At 38.1% G+C, this 21,488-nt stretch overlaps 1 protein-coding gene across 2 annotated transcripts in view; it reads right to left on the reverse strand.

The window, feature by feature from the left end:
- Positions 1–2,270: 2,270 nt before the first annotated feature.
- Positions 2,271–21,488, reverse strand: part of SLC45A1 (solute carrier family 45 member 1) — an 834,426-nt gene continuing 815,208 nt past the window's right edge. Inside the window, exon 9 of one of the 2 annotated variants that reach the window (XM_044063063.1) lies at positions 2,271–3,051. In XM_044063063.1, the coding sequence (XP_043918998.1) occupies positions 2,785–3,051 (267 nt within the window). In that variant the 3' untranslated portion in view covers positions 2,271–2,784. The remainder of the gene's footprint in view (positions 3,052–21,488) is intronic. The other variant, XM_044063066.1, reaches the window with a different exon arrangement.

The raw sequence follows: 21,488 nt of genomic DNA on the forward strand, positions 1-21,488 counted from the left end.
TGGCATACAGGGGATTGTCACACCCCACTCAGATGGACCTCTTGCATATCCACAAAACAAACAGCAGAATTACCCATTCTAATGATTTAAACCTTGCTTGTGATATAAATAGGACCTGCTGGAGAGATAGTAACATGTCCAAGAGACTACCCCATCTATGGAACAGAATCCCCATCCATGTGAAGCAGAGTTCCTCCCTAACCCAATTCAAGTGCAACTTGGACAACTGGATGGGAAACCAGAAATTAATCCCTGGTTTGGCACCTAGTCTCTAATGGACACAGGTAACCTGTAAATGGTTCATCTCCCAGGCCCATTATTACACTTGTTAAGGTTATCAGAACTTGTCAGAGATTTGGGATGCATGGCTAGGCTTAAAAAGGCCCTTGTGGTCATTAGCCTAGTAAACACCTATGAACCTATACAAAAAAAAACAAACAAAACAAAAAAAAACACAAGAGTCCCTACTTACATCTGTATCCCCATTATACACAAAAATAACTGAAATAATTACTTTATAACATGCAAAGAAAACCATGCACTATCAAAATAGTACTATTAAGAAAAAATGTGTTTACCTTACAGTTAACTTTCACCCTCCTCTTCCCCACCCCTCCCCTGAGTATTTTTCTGAACATTAATGACATGACATAGGGCATATACATTAGAGTAACCTACAAGTTTAGCAAAATCCAAAAAAGTCAAATATTTCCAGATTTTCTTGTTCTTTCATGTTTCACAAATCTAATTATTGATCTGTAATCCCACATTTGTCAATTTCCAAGTTACTGACTTTATTCTTTAAACATTCATGGCATGAAGTAGGGCATATGCTTTAGAGTTTCCTACACGTTTAACAAAGTCCACGAAAGTTCAATATTTCCAGGTTCTCTTGTTCTATTCCTGTTCATCTCCATCTCCCAAACCCTGCCACTGCTTCATTTCCACTGTACTTTTGATTCTTCTAGTAAACTCTTGTGCTGTTTTACCTCTCCCAAGCAATTTCAGTTGAAACACTGGAAATATTTCACTGGCACAGTCTCTCTGTGTTTTTTTTTACCACAAGAACAAGAACAAGAACAAGAACAAGAAGCAGAATCTCCTTCTGTTTCACAGATCACTGTTTGTTGGACAAACTTTTGTATTTCTTTCTTAGCATGTAGTTCATCAAAAATTATTTTGTTCCTCCAGGGAAAAATATTTTGAAGATAGATGGGTACAGCCGTTTGAATCTCACTCCTGCTTCTCGATATTCCCTGAACAATGGAATAAGTTTACTCCTCTTGTGCCTGGTGTTCAATGAGTAGTCATTCTCCACAAACACTCTGCTGTCTCCCACTTTTAGTACATTGTCCTTCTGCCACAATTTTGTCAGAATCAACTCCTTCTGCTGATAAGATTGCATCTTTACTGTTAAAGGTCTAGGTTGTTTTCTCATAGCCAGGTTTGGAGCATACACATGATGTGCCCTTTCAATTAACAATCCCTCTTGTGGAATACCAGTCCAGTTGATTATTTGTGCTTTCATAAAATTAATACAGTCTGTTCCTTCTAACTTCTCAGGTACATTGGAAATGAAGCAGAAAAGCTCAGGATTTCCCTACATGCTTTGTCCTCTAATTCTATTATTTTTTTAAATATCTTTTCTTATGTAGTCTTATATTCAGCCAGCCTTTTCTTAATTTCAACCTCTGAGTTTTGCAGTTTTATCACCTTATCTGAATATCTGTTTAAAGCTTCTTCAATTTGCCAGCCTCTTATTGTTTGAGTTGATATACTCCATCAGTGTTTCATTTATTTTAGTCAGGTCTGTGTGCAGTTGTGTTATACTTTCCTCTAGGCTACAGGAAGTTATGTCTGGAGCTTGCACTGCTTTTTGCTGAACAGCTGCAGTATTCTTCCCAGTCAGTGTTTTTTTTTTCTGTCACCTTTTGTAGCTGATTTTCCTTCAGGTCCCCTGTATGTTTTTCCTTGCATTCAGGCAATGCACCTACTAGCCAGTTACTGAAATTTACATGGAAATCCAGGTCCACTGGCTTTCTATGCCAAGTTTCTGTTTTCACACTGGGAGAGCTATAATTAAGCTGTTACTCAATGTGCAGCCATCTTGGAAGTCCCCATGCTAAGGATGTTTTGTGCAGTTGCAACAGCTATTTCATGGAAAAATCAAATGCAATAAATAAACAAAGTATAAACTCTCCCAGTTGTACCATGTCTTGATACAAACAATTGCAACAATAGTAACAACAAAATGAGTGATGCAAAGAAACTAAGTCTTACAAATGCCGAGCATTTTTATTTTGTTGTGAACTGCAAAGCAATTTGAATTGTTCTGACTCTTTAGTAATGAACATAAATGTTTAGTCCAACCATATATTTCATACACAATCATCTTTTTTTGTTTATGAGGCACAAGAGTTTATAGTGATTATCTGATACCAAAAGTGAATTATTTCACCGGAAAGGTTATGAAAATGATCAAAGATGCCACAAATGATTACAGTTATTCATGCATACTGGCACCTTAGCTTGCTGATATACAAAATATAAATATGACTTTTATGTTTAGTCATTTTCTGGTGAAGGTAATTTTTTTGAGGTATTTTCAGTATGTTTTATTTCAAATGCTAAAACAAACTAATTAGGGATACCACCTCCTGGATGCAATGCCTAGCAAGCAATATTTTTCACTGCAGAGGTTACATTTCAAACACCAGATGGTAGAATTCCATTGCACAAACAATCCATTTTACTTTTGTGTCCTATAGAAAGAAAAAACTTTCCTTAAACATTGAGGAGGAGAGGCTGCTGCTCTTCTTGTTGTTCTTGTGTATGTGGAAGTTCATAAATCACAAAAAGGGAGGAGTAGAGACAACCAACAAAGGACATGAAACTTGCAAAATACATTGCACCACTGGCGCTGCCTACCAGTGAGGTCAAGGGTCCCACTGCGATTGATATAATGATCTGGGCAAGGAAATATTGACAGCTGAGCAGTGATATGTCCACACCCATCCCCCGTTTATTGCCAGCCATATGGGATCCTGTAAACTAATCACAAAAAGGAAAGGTTATTCAAAATATAGTACTGCTGGTTTTCTTGAACAGTTTGGTTAGTAATATGATGAGCCAAATGATTAACAGCAATTAACTAAAATTTAGCTATTATGTCATACACTTGCATCACTAGACATTTTGTTGAGAAATATTCACTTCTTTTGTTGTCTGTTACTTAACTGGATAATGTGACTAGACACAATACCATTTTCAATCAAACCCCCACACAAATACTGATAGCATTCATAAAGCAAGAAACAATATAAATACCATTTCTCTCTCTCTCTCTCTATATATATATGTATACACATATATGAGTCTATCATCAAACATTGAACACTCACAATACCAAACAACCAAAGAAAGATATTTTTTGTAGGGAGTAAGGCTCCCACTCCTGGCTAATTATATATACCAACCCTGAGATCGCACAACAGCAGGTTAAGGGCAAATTCCCTTACCCCTTTGCACCACAATCCCATACAGAAACTCCACTGAAAACAATATTCACCATTATGAGCATTCGTTGTTTCAGACTGCAACCATATATAATTCCAAACATGTCAGAAAGTTCGATCTAGTATTTCATGCATGGCAGATAATAACACTGGAAGAACAACTGCAGAATGTCAGAAGTTAAATGTCTCCAAAATTATAGCATATTTTCTTAAGATGCCATGACCTCAGAAATAATTATATTTGAAGGCAGGGTGTCTCAACATTCATAAAGGTCGAATGGATATGGATCAAATTCACATGAAAAAAAAAATTCTGTTCAGACTTCATAAAACTGTCCTTTTTGGTTATTTTGGCTCACAAAAATGTTCCTTGCAGATTTTGCCTTCCAAGACCCAACCTATATCCTTTCTAATGTAACATAATAAATATACATAGGTAAATAAATTATTTCACCAGACTCACCTATTCATGACCACAGTTGCATATGGTAGAGTGTTCATAATGTTGCAACGATTTTTCTTTGAAAGTATTGCATACACAGATAACGTTAAACACTTTCCCATTTTTTGAGATGCACATTGTCTGTAAACAAAGGATTAACTACTACTGTTTTGGATACTGGTAGTTTAGAATGCTGTAAAAAAAAAACGTGTGATGAAGATAAAAAAATATCTGGAAAGAGGATCAGTAAATGATTATCAGCTTAGGTTCAGGAAACAGCAAAATGTTAGGGCCCGCAGGCCTCTACAACAAAGTGGTGGTGAAGGGGATGAACATGATTTTATCAAAAGTCATTAAAACAATAACATTAGCTATTGGTAGGGGATACAATTCTGATGAACACAGACCACAGTTTTCTTTACAAGTGAAGGTGATTCTTAATTTCTTTTAGTATGCATTTTCATGGAGAAATGCTACAAGAGCTCCTTCCAGACATCACAGTGGATGAAGATAGGTGTCTACGAAGTAGAAGTCACTGTATGGTGTGATTCAGTAATAACTGTTTGAACAGAAATAAGTCACAAAAATGTTGACGTCTTGAAATGCAAGATGATTGACCTTAGAATGATGTAGACAATGTAATCATACATAATAGTTGTTCTTGTAATGGACTGATTTGGAGATCTGAATGAACAGTGGACAAAACCAGAAGAGTTAACAGTGCCCATAACCATGCAAAGGTAGGATAACAAAAAAAGATCACTCTTCGGATATTGCATGGTTGGGAAGGTGAAGGGAAACAGTTTACCGAAAAAAATAGGTACCAGCCATATAGAGAAGTAGATAGACCAGGCTTTCATGAGATGGACAAGCTGTACCTATTTGACTGTAACTAGAACAATCAAAGAAGGAATTTTTTTTTTTTTTTTATTATTAACAGTCCACCTACCCACTGTGCATCTTATGCCATTTTTTCTGCCTCCCCTCCAGGTACCTTTGTGAGGGTATGTTTTAACTCGTTGCTGTTATATCTACAGAACGTTCCTGTCTGTGTTGAAATCCTTACAGCTCCTGTCACTTTGATGATGAGAGCCATTTCTTTCCTAAGCCTTTCCTGCCAAATGTGCAAAGGTGTCTTTGTAGTGCAAGGATGCATTTGTGCTTTCTTCCTGTAATGCACCTGTGCAGTTGAAGGCTTACACTCATTAGGATTCAACATATCCAGTTGTCTCAAGCCAGAAAGTATCAGTATTATGGCAGAAACTTCATGACCTCTCCCTGACAAAAAGCAGAGCACCTTCATCTTTTCCCTACTTGACTCACTGCATGAACCCATATCACCAATGGCTTAATCTGAAGGTTTGCCATTGCACCAAATGTGCTGGCATGTATGAAGAGATTGGCAAAACTTGTTCATTTTTTTATTATTATTCAGTTTATTAATATATTCATTTATTCAGTTATTTATTTACACTTTGTTGACCAGGTTAGTCTCATTAAGCCAGTGATCTCTTTTTATGGTGTCATTTATACTGACCAAGAGGAATTTTGACAGGACCCCAGGGAACTTTCCCTACTCTTTTTCCTATGTTCCAAGGGACTTGTATATTCAACTAAGCTACAACCAACTCAAGGAGGTGGGACCTCAGTTTAACATCTCAGCCAGAGGATTTCACACTGAGGAGGGTAGCACCCTGTAATATTGCACTGCAATGTCAGTCATGGAAAATACAGCCAACAGCCTTCTGATCTGACAGCACAAAAGAAGAGTATGCTACCTCTTGAGCCACTGACAACGAAGAATGTATATATGTATGTACACAAGTGTGTGTGTGTGTGTGTGTGTGTGTGTGTGTGTGTGTGGCTTTGCATGAGAAGGAGAGAAAAAAAAGTAAAATTACTGACCATATCTGGCCAAATGTTTTTTTTTAGTGCTACCTAAGAAATAAGAAGAAAATGAACTGCAAGTAGGGATTCTAAGAGAGGGGAAAGGTTTAAGAGAATTTCTTGTATTCTGTTAACTGGGTTGTCTCACTGAGTAATGCTTATTTACAACAGACATACACAGATAATTGCATCTCAGAAAACCACATGCAGAGAGAGAAATTTGAGACAAGATGTATTAGCATAAATCCGAAAGGACAACATAGAAAATGGGTAACAGCTTGAGGGAAGGTTGGAATATAATGGATGCAAGTCAGAAAAAAAGGAGAAACTGCATCAAGAGGTATCATCAGCATGAATTTCAGTATTCTGATGATTTTTAGTGTGTTTATTGGGGAAGAACTTTGAGATAGAAAGGAAGGATCTGAGCAATAGACCTGCTGCTGTAGTCCTTTCTGGTATTGCAATATCCTTGGGTGGATTACATAGGCTCAACTTGTTTTCCCTCACTAGGATGGTTTATGTATTACCAACAGTGGTATCAAAGTGAAGGGGATTCATGCTAAGTATTTTCCAAACCAAAGTGGAAAGTGTTTACATGATCTGCAAATCTGATAATAGCCAAGGAAGTAGAATTACTGTCCACCCAGACTCTGCCACAACTTGCTGTGAGGGAAATGTTAGTTTGTTTTTATTTTCTTGTATTTTGTTGCTTTATTGCTTTCTTCTGTTTTGTATATTGCAATTCATTTTCTTTACACTGTGATTTACTTGTATTCTGTTTTTAATTGCATATTTAAAGTAGGAAAGAGACCACAGTTTTGTCTCTTGTGTGTCACACAGAAATTAACATTTTCCTCACTTCCCCACCCTGGTGCTGTTGTGTTTTTAAACTCAACTGCCTTTCTAGTTATCTGCCCCTTATGTTAATTTTCCCACATATCTCCTTCCCTCTCCTCTTTCATTGTTTATTGTAAGCACAAAATTATAATTTTGTGAAATCATTCCCCTTCAGCTATTTACATTTATTGGCCATCCCACTGTAGTCCATAGAACCAGAATACAAAGTGCCCACCCTTTCCAATCTATCTTGCTCTTTTAAAATTAGTGGTTATCCACTTAGATAACTAAAGAATAAGTTATCTCCTCTTTCATATCTAACTGCTTAATGCACACTGTAGCTCTTAGGGTATTAACCCATTTTTACATCTTACCTTTAAAATCTGCAACATCTACTCCAAGACCACCAATTACTGGTGAGTCCACATTCTGCTTCTCAGTAGTCATCTTGGGATTAGTGCTTCTGTTTTGCTCCTGGTGAGAGAAGGAGCATAGGAACATTATTTCCTGGGGACTGTTGATCACAGGAAAGCCTGATAACTGCTTTGTGTCAGTTTGGAATTTGAGCTTATATTTTGCTCCTGGTGAGAGAAGGAGCAGACTACATAGATTCCTGACTCTTTCTGGTTGAGAAGTGAAAGTCTGTGCTTGAACTTTCCGATTGGTCTGCTTGCTATTCAATGCACCTACCAGGAAAAGCCTACAACAAGCCTACAGACCCTTACACCATCTGGGACAAGACTGTGGATCACCAAACAGGTTGTGGCCTGCTTCTTATCTTGGGATTGGTGCTACTGTTTTCTGTGAGAGAAGAAGCAAATGAGCATTATATCACAGCAGAGTGAAGCTGTGGTGAAACCAATACTAGTAGCAGTCAGGCAGTAGTCATTCAGGCAACTCCCCTCATTTCATCATTCTTGACAAGCTAATTCTTTCTTTTCAGTAAGTATTGCTAGATTTGCTTCTAACTTCAGAATATTTGCCTAAATATTTTATCCATAAATCATTAGGCTCTACTTATTAGTTTCTCCTCATGTGTTTGGTAGTGCCCTGTATAGCCACAGACACCTTGAGTTGACATTTTTCCTGTAAAAGTGCCCTTTATAGCCACAGACACTTTGAGTTGACATTTTTCCTATAAAAGCACTACTGAAATTTCACCAATACCTAGCTGCACATGGGACAATTAGTTTGTGGTGACAAGCACTGCCCCCCAGAGTTGCAAACAGGATACACCTGACATGACTTTATATTCTCACTCCAACTGTCTAATCAATTAAAAAGGGTCTGTTACCATGGATATGAACTTTCTCACTATCTCTGTTAACAGCTTGGTGGATATGGGTATCCTAAAGCACTGTAGAAATTGCCTCATGTTTACTGACAATCAGTTAATTCTTGAACAAACTGATATGGTGTTAGAGAGATTTATTTATACAAGATTACTAGAGGCAAAGCTACTACATAAAAACACCCCAATGTCAATAAGGTTGTCAGCAGTCCAAACGGTGCACCCATGACACATAATTCAAAGCAGACACATAGACCCACATATGCTGAGGCACTTAAATGTATCCTTCCTAAACCCCAAATACCTCCTAGATGAAGTACACATAACAAACACCCTCAGCAACCCCAAATTCACTCTTTCAAAACAACACCTACATCAACACATACAGCCACATCTCATGGAGCCTGTGCTTCTAAGCCCATAAGACAAGCTACCACAGAATTCAACATTCTAGTCATTGTAGATGCCATTGTGTGACACACTGATTTCCCTCTCACCAGGCTGAGTAAGGAGAAAGTCATGGTCAGTTGCTTATCAGGGGCCAGGATCCACCACATTATGCATGCAATCAGGTCATTGGACCACAAGTACCAGTATGACTCAGTCATAGTCTATGTGGGTGTAAATGACCTGAGACATACCTCCCTAGACTATATGAAGAGAGACATTGTAGAGCTCTTGGAAACTGTATCCCAGGCTGGTATGAGTCTAGCAATGAGCAGCACTTTACCTTCTCCAAGGATGATGCCACAATACGAACAAAAGATGACTGACTTTAATAATTGGCTTAGTTTCTCTTGTCATTCTAAGGGGGTGCAATATTTGTCAGCATTGAAGGAGATGGTCAACAGACCACGTTTTGCCAGGGATGGTGTGAACCTCTCCCCTCTAGGCTTTCAAATATTAGCTAAAACATTGTCTTCCCCCATAGTGCCTTTTTTTTTTGCCATGCTAAACTGAAAGTACTTCCGACATAGTAGATTAAAATCAAGAAAAACTAAACGCATTACTGCTCAATGCTAGGAGTCTAAACAGAAAAGTCCATTCCATAGAAGTTGTCTTCACCCTAGAGAATACTGATGTCTGTGTGGTCACTGAGAAATGGTTTAAAGCCATTGAGAGCACATTGACAGTGCCAAGTTATAATGCTTTCCACACATTTAGACCAGCTACTACATAGACAGGAACTAAGGTTGGAGGTGTCTTGATTTACATAAAAAATAAATATACCTCAAGGCTGGAAAAACAGGACGATGCACTTGAGCTTCTCCAAGTTCAAATCACCATAGAAAAATCCAATACCATCTTCTTGCAAGCTATAGGTCCCCCTATATGAGCCAGGAAACATATACCATTTATTTAAACTTATTGGAAACACTCACCATCCAAGCCAATACCATATTTATGGGCACCTTTATTCACCTCACTAGTATTCATTTATTTATTTGACATTTGTCAACTGGGTTAGTCTGACTGGGCGAAGCCCTTTTTCAGCAGAGACCAGAGGAGAAAAGCTCCAATAGTACATTACTTAAAACATTATGTAACATTGACAACAGTTGCTAGAGAAAAACAAGTGTATAGAAGTATAACAGAAAATAACTTGGCCAGTTGTTGCCTGTGAATATACTCTATATAAATTAAACACCATACACATCAGAGACAAAAGCAGCATATTGTGCATGTACATACAGTTTGTAGATAATAAACATAAGAACAGTTATAAACAAAATTAGGAAGATGTTTGCAGTAGGAGATCATAAGATAGCAAACAGTAAAGAAGAAGCAGAAAAGTATTAATGAATATCAAACAGTACAGGGAAACAGAAAAAAAGGTACTATGGTGTAAACTCAGTCTAGTAAAGACAAAAGGAGAAGCAGAGAAAATAAGTATTTGGTATAAATACCAGTGGAAAAAAAAACCCAGGTAAGGAAATCAGTGATTGGACTACTGTGGTAGCAGTCAGATGACAGGAGTCTATTAGGAGAGGAAGATATATTATGTAGGGTCATGACAGATACATGAGCATGATTTACGGAGGTAATCATTTATTGCTATTTTAAAGGTCTTAGGGTTGGTGATACATCTAAGACTTTTAACTGGAAATCATATACAACACCAAATGTACAGGCACAGAGATTCCCGGATTTTGTAAACACAAATTTCCTGGACCAGACTGTCAATACACCAACAAGGGGTACAACCATACTGGATCTGGTCCTCACTGATATTGGAGAGTGCTGCACACCCCCCTACTGTAATGCCTTCCCTGGTAAGGTCAGACCACAAAATGGTCTCCTTTGAAGTAAAAATAAAACCTGGAACCCCAGCTAACCCTGGAATATTCAGAAACTATTCTAAGACTAACTTCCTACTATTAAGTGATAACTTCTCAAAATTTTAAGGCTCCATAAACCCTGAGAACACTGCTGCCTATGCAGAACTGTTCACAGAAACCCTATACAAGCATGTTAATACCTTCACAGAGGCAGCTGCACCCACCAGGAAGAAGAAAACTAACAAAAAACAAGCCACCCTGGTGGAATCACAATATCAATAGGCTGTATAACAGAAGGAAGAAAATCATGGCAAAAACTAGGAGGTGCATCACTCAGCAGTATAAAAGCACTTTCATCAAACTAAACAAAGAATTAAGATGACAAATAAAGTCTACCAGAGCCAATTCTGAGGTAAATTTGTCCTCCCAGGCCAAGGACAAACCCAAGGCATTCTTGAGCTATGTCTGCAATCTCAAAGGCAATACACAAGTGTGCAGAGCTCATTCTAGACTGAGCCACATATACTGAGCCAGAAGATATAGCAAACCTACTGGCTGACAAATTCAACTCCAACTTTACCCCTCTTTCCCCATCAACCTTCCCTCAAGAAAAAACATCAAATATGACTCTCCCTGTTATCACTAGGGAGCAAGTCCTTAATGTTGTGTCTAAGGCCAAGAACACTGCATCAATGGGCCCACACAGTATCCCAGGATGCCTGCTAAATAGCATGAAACATGATCTATCAGGGCCTCTGGAATTGCTATTTAACTGTAGCCTCCAAATAGGCTTTGTGTGTTATGAATGGAGAACAGCAACAGCCATCCCTCTGCACAATGGTGGGCCTGGAAACTACAGACCCATAAGTCTCACTAGTCTCATATGCAAAACCATGGAAAGAATTATCATGGAAATGATCAATAATGACATAGGAAACTTCCAGACACTGGACCCAACCTAATCTGGTTTCATCAAGGGTAGGTCATGCCTACTCAACCTGGTGGACTTCTTTGAGAAGGTTGCCAAAGCAATGGATGAGGGCAAAATGGTTCACACTGCCTACATTGGCCTAGCCAAGGCATTTGACATAATCTCCCACTCTGGCATTGTTGAAAAACTTAAGAGGTTAGGTATAACCCCTTATGTAACCCGATGGATAGCCAGCTGGCTCACAGACAGGACCCAGGAATTTAGAATTGGGGAGTCCACTTCTACAAAGACACCAGTCAGAAGCAGAGTCCCTCAGGGATCAATCCTGGGACCACTCCTTTCTGTCATTTACTTCTCTGAACTCAAGGCCAATATCAGTGTCCTCTGGCTGATAAATTTGCAGATGATTACAAATTAGGAGCTGTCATTGAATCGTCCACTGACAGAAATGTTCTCCAGAAAGAGCTGACACAGACAAGCAACTGGAGCCAGAGCCATAGGCTAACACTAAATGCCAGGAAATGCATAATAGTATCATTTGGGATGTCATCAACCTCTGGTAACTATCATATTGACAACCACCCCTAAGAGTTGGCCCACTAGTCAGGGACTTGGAAACATACATAGACAGTAATCTAGTCTTTGACCATCACGCGTCTACAGTAGTGAGGGAATCATTCTATGTTGTGCAACTTATAAACAAAGATATGGCATCTAAGTCTAAGGAAGTCATTGTTCCATTGTATTCAGCATTCATCAGACCTATCATTGGGTATAATACCATGCCCCCTTTGGAATGTACCTAACCAGGCATATCCATCAACTGGAACATCCACAGAGGTTTCTCACTGAAAGAATACAGGACATAAGTAACACGCCCTATGCAGACCACTTCAAGGTCCTATCCCTGTATTCTGTCTCCTGCAGGCTGTTGAGGGGAGATCTATGCCTGGCATACAAGGCACTGTCAGATCCCACTCTTATGGAACTCCTGCATATCCACAAAACAGACAGCACCAGAACTACTCATCCATGTGAAGCAGAGTTCCTCCCTAACCCAATTCAAGTGCAACTTGGACAATTGGATGGGGAACAGGAAATTCATCACTGGCTTGGCACTTATGTCTCTAATAGACACAGACAACGTGTAAATGGTGCATATTCCAGTCCCCCTGCTTGTAAATGTTTCATCTCCCAAGCCCCTGCTTACACTTATCAAGGGTAACAGAACTTATCAGAGATTTGGGATGCATGGGTAGGCTTATAAAGACCACTGTGATTGTTAGCTTAGTAAACATCTGTGAACCTATGAATCCATGAAATACCAGGGGAGCTAACAGAAGTACAGGAAGTTTCTCTTAGCCTTCTGTAATCTGCGTTAAGGGATTATAATGATTCCATAGGACTGTAGTTGTGCACATTTAATTCTCCTCCTTCCCAAAAATTGTAACATTGATGAGTTAGACACCACAAGCCGAAGTCTGGAGATAAGGAAAGTCATGGAATCACACATGAAGGAAACATGGCCCTTAACCTTCCATCTCCAAAATGAGGAACACTGCCACTCATAATGTGGAACAAATGGGCAAAATGTGGAACACATACTAATGGTTTACTAACAACTTCATCTAGGAAGCTCACAGGATGGCTAAAATGTAATATTATTACTTACAGAACAAGTCTTTTAATGAAATAATATGATTCAGTTCTATTTACCATTGATATCAGTAAAAATGCTGCTAACACTAAATGTGTGACAGACCCTGTCAATGTGGAACTTCGAGTAACAAGATCTTTTTCAGACCCCAAATGAGGAGCATTCCACGTAATGAGGTACACTTGAGAGGTATGGAAGGAAAATGCTGGTAGACTACCTTGAATTTGGTGGTTTATTTGATAAAAAGTAATAAAGAGTTTTTGGCTAAACAGATACATAATTACATTAATGTACCTACTGTTTAGAGAAGGAGGAATGACAGAAATGTTCACATATTTAAGGAATCAGTACATTTCAAGTGGTAGCATCTTTCATACAAAGATATAGAAAATGGTAGATAAAATTGCAACATCTGGTGATAACAGATGCACTTCAGCTACTCTGGTATAATATACAAAAGTAGCTAGCTTTAGAAGAAGTTGTGGTGAGTGCACAAAATAAAACTTTCTTTATATGTTTGTATGTCTAGGGTGAATTTAAGAATGCACAATAAAAACTTACTGTATGTTGGAACCGAAGGATGTTAATCTTGGTTAAATGGAATCTGCAGTTTATGTGGTAAGTATAAACAGTGCAGACTAACATGGACACGTGGTCCATACATCCCACTCTACACACACACTCACATGCGCACGCACACACACACACAGACACACACAGATATATATATATATATATATATATATATATATATAATTTTTTTTTTCGAAAGCTCGTTATTTCGACAAACAAATGTACGACCCCATTTATGTGAAAGTGCACTTAAACGAAAGTGCACTTTCATGAATACCAGTTCATTGAACTGGTAATAACAACAAAAAGAACCACTGCAGCACCAAAGCATGCTACAGTGGGAATAAGGGAATATATCTGTTTCCCCACTGTAGCCCAATCTCGGAGTTAGTATATATAAAGTAGCAGGAGTGTGGGGTGCAAGGGGGCTTGCCCCCTGCAAAACTGCCTTTGTAGTGTGCCATGTTTTGTTTTTATTACCAGTTCGGGGAACTGGTATTTGGAAAGTGCAATGTAAAACCAGGAACCAGACAATTACTCCAAAAAGAAAGAATCCACTATCACGAAAATCCAAACAGACCAAGTGTTTATTCGTACAAAACACAAGTTAAGCGCTTTCGTCAGTCTACTCAGCTGACTTCATCAGAACAAATTAGAAGACATACAAGCAGCCTTTTATACCTAAAGCAGATCACATGCCTGAAATAAAGTGGAAAGATGTATAAATCAGCTTGTAAGTCAGTTCACATCAGCCCACGCTCAGGGTACAAAAGCTGGCCGTAGGCTTCCTATATTGAATCAGATTCAGCAAGCAGAATGTAATTGCTGAAGAGCACTTGTGTCCTGGTGGGAGACTCCCACCAGGACACAAGTGCTCTTCAGCAATATATATATATATATATATATATATATATATATATATATATATATATATATATATATATGTGTGTGTGTGTGTGTGTGTGTGTGTACAGCTGTATGCCATAGTAGTTTAACAGATGTAGTTTTCTTGAGCTGAATAAGATCTCTAAATCTGTTTTACTATGGAATGTGTGAGTGACTAGAGCAGGCAGAGAAGAGATCATCAGGTGTCCATTTCAGTAGCTAAATAGTTGAGAGGAAAAGTTGTAGCAGATGGCAAAAATACAATTTTGATGAAGGAAGAGTAATCAGTACATTGTTGCAGATCTGTATTGGACTTACTCTGTTATTAGAGTAGAACAAAGGGTTAGTGCAGGATTTGAAGCTGGGCACATGGTAGAAAAATAAACATAGGTATGGGCAAACAGGTTTAAAAGTTTTCATGCAGAGCGTAGAAACCAATGCAAGAACAGGGGAATGATATTTATGCCCCTCACTGCTGTATTCAACACCCATGAAATCTCACCTATAGCATGGCTGTCACTTTTGGAAAATGCTACTCTGAAAGAATGTAGAGCAGAAGAGGAAGCAAAACACCATTTACATACTAAAACTAAACAACATAAGCGTCTATAACATGAACACACAGCATATATAAATGTGAATTCACTATGCTCAATGACTTCAGAGTCACATATTAAAAGAAGAATAATTGCCATATGTTTACGATATTATTATTTCTAAATGTGTTGACGCAGTTTAGGCTAACATTTATAATTTATTTTACCAGTTTTAGCATGTAGTCTTATGGTAGCAATGTTTATGTCACTAGCAATTTTAATGGATTAATGAATACCCTGAAAGAGTCAGACTCTTGTTTCTTCTATTTTGTTTGTAATAGTTTTCCATGTCATCATTAAAAACACAATTGAAGAGTTTTTTTATGTAACTAAAATAGGAGTCTTAAATAAAACTATGCATTTAAAACTCTGCAGATTTTGACAATGACTGGTTAAAGAACATAAGAGAAAAATAAATACATGTTTGCAGTCCACTATTAGTATGGTCTTTCAGCTTCAGCAAGACTTTATAGAATAATTTTATCTGATCAAAGAGTTTGTACAAAGCTCTGGAAATGTTGCTAAAATGTTGATTACATTCAATGGGAGAAAATATATGTTGCCAGGCTGTTGTTAGTATGGTATTACATCTTCAGCAAGATTTACTTCTAGAGTCAAATATTTTACTTATTTTACGAGGGGTAAGAAATGAAAATGATCTGCATGCAATTTTCAAAGTAAAATATCCAAAAAACTGAGGACCCTGTTTCAGCAGAAGACTTCAGAGTGATTTAAATTTTATTTTACTTTAAATCAGAGAAAGGAGTGCTGCACACAAAATGCCCACAAGAATCAGGGATGACTGCTTTATATTCTAAGAGAATTCAATGTAGTGTACAGTGCACACAGATAATATTTATTCAAATTGTCATTACTTAGTGTAGAATTTATAACTGATACAAATGTAACATATTTTAATAAAGGAATGTCCTGCAATATTTAATCAAAAAAGTTAATCAAATGATAGACATGAAGCCAGTCTTTGTATTTTCAATAGTTAATTGTAGGAATGAAACTATTTGTGTAATAGGTTCATAAGTTCATAGTGAAGTGCTCGGCTAGCTGCCCTTGCTGGCCATTTTAAGCCTAACCAGTTTTCCTTTTTGTGCTCAAAATAATCTATCCCATTTTGTTACAGACTGGCCTTACCCATCCCATGGCCAATAATTATATATTACCTCTGATAAGAATAACTGGGATCATACCACAGATAATTTGAGGGGAGCCATGCATGAGATAAAGCATTTATTAGCTCTCTCTGCCCATAGTGATAGAGGTGGCAGTAATACAGTAACTTTTCTGTTTCCCATCCATAGATCTAAGCTGCTCTTGAAAATGTACATGGTTGACCTTTATTTTATTTGGATGCGGAGTCTGTGCCACAGCAGTAGTAACCTCTGCAAAATATACCTGTCCCTCCAAACCATTCTGTTCATATTGCAGAATTGCTTTAGATCCTTAGACTGAGTATTGCTGATGCCATTTAACTTGCTGATATGCAGTAAATCCATCAGTAATGGGTCAGAGGATGCCTTGCAAGGCAGACACAGGCCATCTCTTAGCGGTGCATAGGGAACTGAGTTTAGTGACAAGTCTTTGAGTCAGTCCATGTAGGACATGTTTTTTAGACCTTGTATCCTTTCAGTAAGGTATCTCTGTGGGCATTCCAGTTGTTGCATGTGTCTGGACTGATACACACCAAAGGGGGCATTATATTCAAAGAGTGCCCTAATGAGGGCTAAGTAAAGGGGGGTAATGCCATCCCTAGATCAAGACACAATCTCTTTGTTTATAAGCTGTGCAATATAGAAGGACTTTCTTCCAGCAAGAGACACAAGTTGGTCAAAAGTTAGGTCACTGTCCACATAAGTTCTGAAATCCTGAACAAATGAGTCAGTTCTTAGGGGAGTAATGTCAATGTGGTAGTTTCTAATTCCATCTATCAGTTCATTTTTATTTTACATTTTTGAGCAAGTGAGTATGTTTGTATGTGTACATTCTTTTAAGTAAAGCACTTTCATTATTAAATTTCAAGGGTTTGTGTTTGGCTGCTTACTAATGTATGCAAGGGTAATTTCACAAAACTGGTGAGTCATAACTGTTGGTATATAGCTTTAGAAGACACTATTTAGCTATAGCTACAACAATCTGAAAGAATGGTTGTTTCATCTTAAGAATGTACAGTGACTGTGACCTTGGTGTGCCAGCTTGTCCTGGCTGGTGGCAACATACTGGCCACCATAAAAACAGGAAGGGTTGATGACATTGAAAATGTATTGGTCCTCCTGGAAAAATGTTGTATGCGAATGCAGTGAATTTGTCTAAGAGAGTTACTGTTGGTAAGATAGTACTATAGGACACTGCCAGAGAGCAGGGTGGGTGAATCCCTTGGAAGGCAGTGTTTGTAGCTATGCTTTTGACTGTAAAAAAATGGAACTTATTGAAATGTGGCTAATATTGGTTATAGCATTTGCTCTATGCTGTTAAGGACAATCATCTCTTGGTCATTATTACAAATTGGTAGCAGTATTGTGGAGCTAAAGCCCATACCATCATACTTGCAACTAAGAACCTATTGTGTAATAAGAAAAAGATGGTCATATTAATCCTTTCCTCAGAATCTAGTGATTCCCTAGCCAAACTAGGAATAATTCTTAATTACACTACTCTTTGCTCTCCAAGACAAAAACATATTGAAGCTTACATGATAGGTCAGAACTCATCAATAAAACTACTCTATAAAGGATAGATACTAGTATGACTAGTATGAAGCAGTGTTGTGATTTATAATAATCACAAAGTGAAAACAAGCAAACTAAAGAAAATATATTTATCTATAAGTAATTTCACACATTTTTATGAATTATGGGAGGGAAAGAAAGAAAAATATTCCATGTATACAAACCTATTTCTATGTATATCATGAATAAACATATGTATACAGGTTCATAGAAGGTAACTAGCCTTGCAGTGCAATGAACCATTGAGGAGTCTAGCCCAAATTCCCAGTTGTCCCAAGCACTGTCTGGTTAAATGACTTGCTGAAGGTCACACAGTGGGCAAATGAGGTCCGAGGGAATCAAACCCTGTTCCAGAGGAATGACAGCTCACAGTCTTAACCCTCTCTGCTAAATGCCAGATAAACACACACATATACACATAAATCTGTCTGTCTGTCTATCTATCCATCTGTTTTCAATATGACTGCAAAGCAATGGAAGCACACTGCTTACAGAGGAAGATGGTGTTTCAGGCAGTGTGAAACTGGCAGGCAAACTATCTTCATAGCAACTAATAGGGAGCAGCTGCCGCTAGCAGTATATCAGCATTACTACCCTCTGAGACATCCAGGTCAATAGGGTGTTCTGAAATGGAGTTTCAGGGGAGCTGTGTATGAAGGATTACGGCAGTCTGGATAGTGTTCCAGAAATCTGAAGTGATCTAGAAGGTGACCTTAAAGTCTGAAAGGGATAAGGAGCTGTTATCATGTAGTGGAAGCACATAGAAATGAACCCTACCCATGCGGTACATGTTTTTGAAAATACTGCTGACTGTTAGTACTTTTTACTTTGAGAAGAAATTTTTGGTTATTGAAAATTTTCTGTGAATCTAGGAGCTTGTATGTTTTGAACCTGCAGCTGCTGTGTTATGTTTGCAAATAAAAAAGTAGTTATTTGGTGAACTCAAAAAAGACTATTCAAAAAGAACTACAGCCATTGGCCAATACTTGCTCAGCCACCTAGAAAGAAGTATGACCACTGGTCAGCACCTTCTCAGCTTTGAACAGATATCCAGAACACTCAGTCAACCACCCACCTTGGTGGAGGGGTCCTAAAACCCAATACATGACTGAAAAAAATCACAAGAGAAGTTGATGTGAAGACTCGGTGATGTTTAAGAGGTATGCTGCTAAGGAAAAGTGGCCCCAGGCTGACTGGGTCAGGATACTGTCCTCACATTCAAGTGGGTACTCAGTAAAGGAATACATGGACCAGGAAAATGCTGTTGCACAAAACTCTCAGAAACTGAAACCAAATAAATGTGGCCAGGGCTGAGCCATTACCTGAGGTACAGCCATTTAAATGTTACAGCTGTGCATTTGGTATGGACAGAGTGGTAAGGCCACAAATTACTGATTTAGTGCATTCTCTTGAAACTGTGATTAGAGCTACATACAAATATTGTAAGTAAAAAAATTAGAAATCTTGAGTACAAATACATCTAAAAGGGCATTCCCTAGTAACTTAAGAAAATAGGTATTCCAGAGTGACAATAAGTCTTTAAAACAGCTAGCTGTTTCATAGGTTCATAGGTTAATACTAGGATAACTGCCTTTGTGGGCCATTTTAAGCCTAGCCAATTATCTCACATGAGAATCAAAGCCTGTACCTTGTATCTATAAGGTAAACACCTTAACCATTATGGCAAACTCCCACACTTGTAGAATATCAGCTGCCAGCTGAAACTACAAATCCTAAGTCAGACTAGAGTTTTGCAAGGACTAATAATAAAACTTCACCTAAATATGTTTTTTTGCCTGCAAACAAGAAAACAAAAGTTACAGTCTAAGCTGCTTTGTTTTAAATGTTCTAAAAAAGGGCATGTAGCAAAATACTGCAGTTACTGACAGCAATACTGCACCAGAAAAAAAATGTTTATGCTAACTGACCAACTTTACCTGAAAGCATTTCTATAAAATGTGATAATGTTGAACTTTCTTTATATCCCACTTGTTTCCCCACTATCTGCTGACCTCTGTACCTTTTCTCATTCACCAGGTGACCTAAACCTCCTTACTCCCCCAGACTTCCTCCAGTAAGGGTTGGGACCAGTGAGAAGATTAAGGAATCCACAGACAGTGCCATACCCCTGCTTCTGTGGGGGGTTCCGCCATTACCCACCCCCAGCATGCACCAGATAAAACCCTGGAGGATTGCATTGGGTGGACCAAGCTATTATGTTACTCACATCTGCAAAGAGCTGATGTCAGCAAGTTGCCCACAGAATGACTTTGCAGTGGATTCTCCAGCCTCCATCATGGAAATCTAACCATGCTGTGTGCCCTGTGCATGTTCCCATTCCCCTTCCCTTCCCCAGGACAAGTATGTCTATCCTCCCTGCCAGTGCCTTAGATGCCAGAGTCAGTAAGTGAACCTGCATCACATGGGTTGTAGTCAGGACTGTATCTCTCTATACCACTGCTCTGACTAATAATGCTGAACTTTTAACTACTAGAACTGTAGGCTGTGCTTTTTGATATTTTTTTAATTAAATATTGTGGTGAGCAGGAAAGAGATGTAAGAGTTGTTTTACTCAGGGAGCATGACTAAAGTGGTTAGATCACAATATATAAACATAAGACAACTAGTATACAGAAAACTGAAGTAATGAGACAAGAAAGGAGTATCCTGTAATACAGTCCAATTTAGTCAGAATATCCCACCTACTAGTTATATTGCCTAACTTAACAAAGGCTGTGATAACAGGCCAAGACTCTCCCCCGTTTAAAGAATTATGGAAGATATCATGGGAGGACAGATCAACAAGACACATTAACAACACTCAGTCACAGTACTGAAAAAATGAAGGACCAGAAGACACCAAAGTACCTCAGATGTGGCTATGGGTGTAAGATCTAGTAAATTTGATGCTGAGTTTTGCCAAAAAACTACAATCGTTAAAATAATAAAAAAGTCAAGAGTGGAAACCAAGAGGGAGTGGCCTATAGTTATCAATACACTAAGGGAAGTAGCTGCAAAAACTAAGGAAGTGACGGGGGAATCTCATAAGAAAAAGGGAAAGACAAACTTGAATAGAATTTTAAGCCTTTTTCTGCTACACCAAAACAGAGATTCATTCAGATAAAAGAAGCAGACTCTGAGGTTAAAGAAAGAAAGGAAGATAATAGAGAAAGAGGAACTACCAATCCCCATGGAAAAACAATATTTTTTGTGAGTCGAATTTTAGAGAGGATGAACTAGATGAGGTAGAAAGGCCTGTACTCATATTTATAGGAGAAGAAGACACACCTTCCACTTTACACCAGAATACCAAGGAAAATAATGCTGACATGACTAACCTCTAGAAAAGCCATGTGGATTTTAAGCAGGCCAATTCACTCTGCTTAACTAAAAAAAACAGCAAGAGTAGATGAGGAAAAAGGGAACAAACAGCCTCAATTCATTACCATACTTTGAAAAGAGAACTGACCTGATCTACAACATACAGACAAAGAATAGGTACTGAGGCAATTATTAGTTCCAAGACTATTTTGAATACTTGGAATGAAGTTAGCAAATAACCATGCTTTGAGTGGTCATTTAGGAATGGATAAGACAAAACCTAAGATTTCATCTAGATTTTACTGTCCTGGTATTATGAAAGGAATATGCCAAAGAATGTGACTAGATATGCATCTCAGATAAACTATTTTTACACTTAAGTATACACATTAACCCCATACCATAAAACTAGAATGATGTCAGAAACACCTGAGGGCAGTAGAATTGCATTGTGGAGTATTTTGCTAAGCACTACTTCTTTCTGAATGCTTCCTATAAATACAGTTGTTCAGTTCTTTACAAGTATTTATGTA

Source organism: Protopterus annectens, chromosome 2.part1 (assembly GCF_019279795.1).
Source record: "Protopterus annectens isolate FY-2018-M chromosome 2.part1, PAN1.0, whole genome shotgun sequence".
Lineage (NCBI taxonomy): Eukaryota > Metazoa > Chordata > Ceratodontiformes > Protopteridae > Protopterus > Protopterus annectens.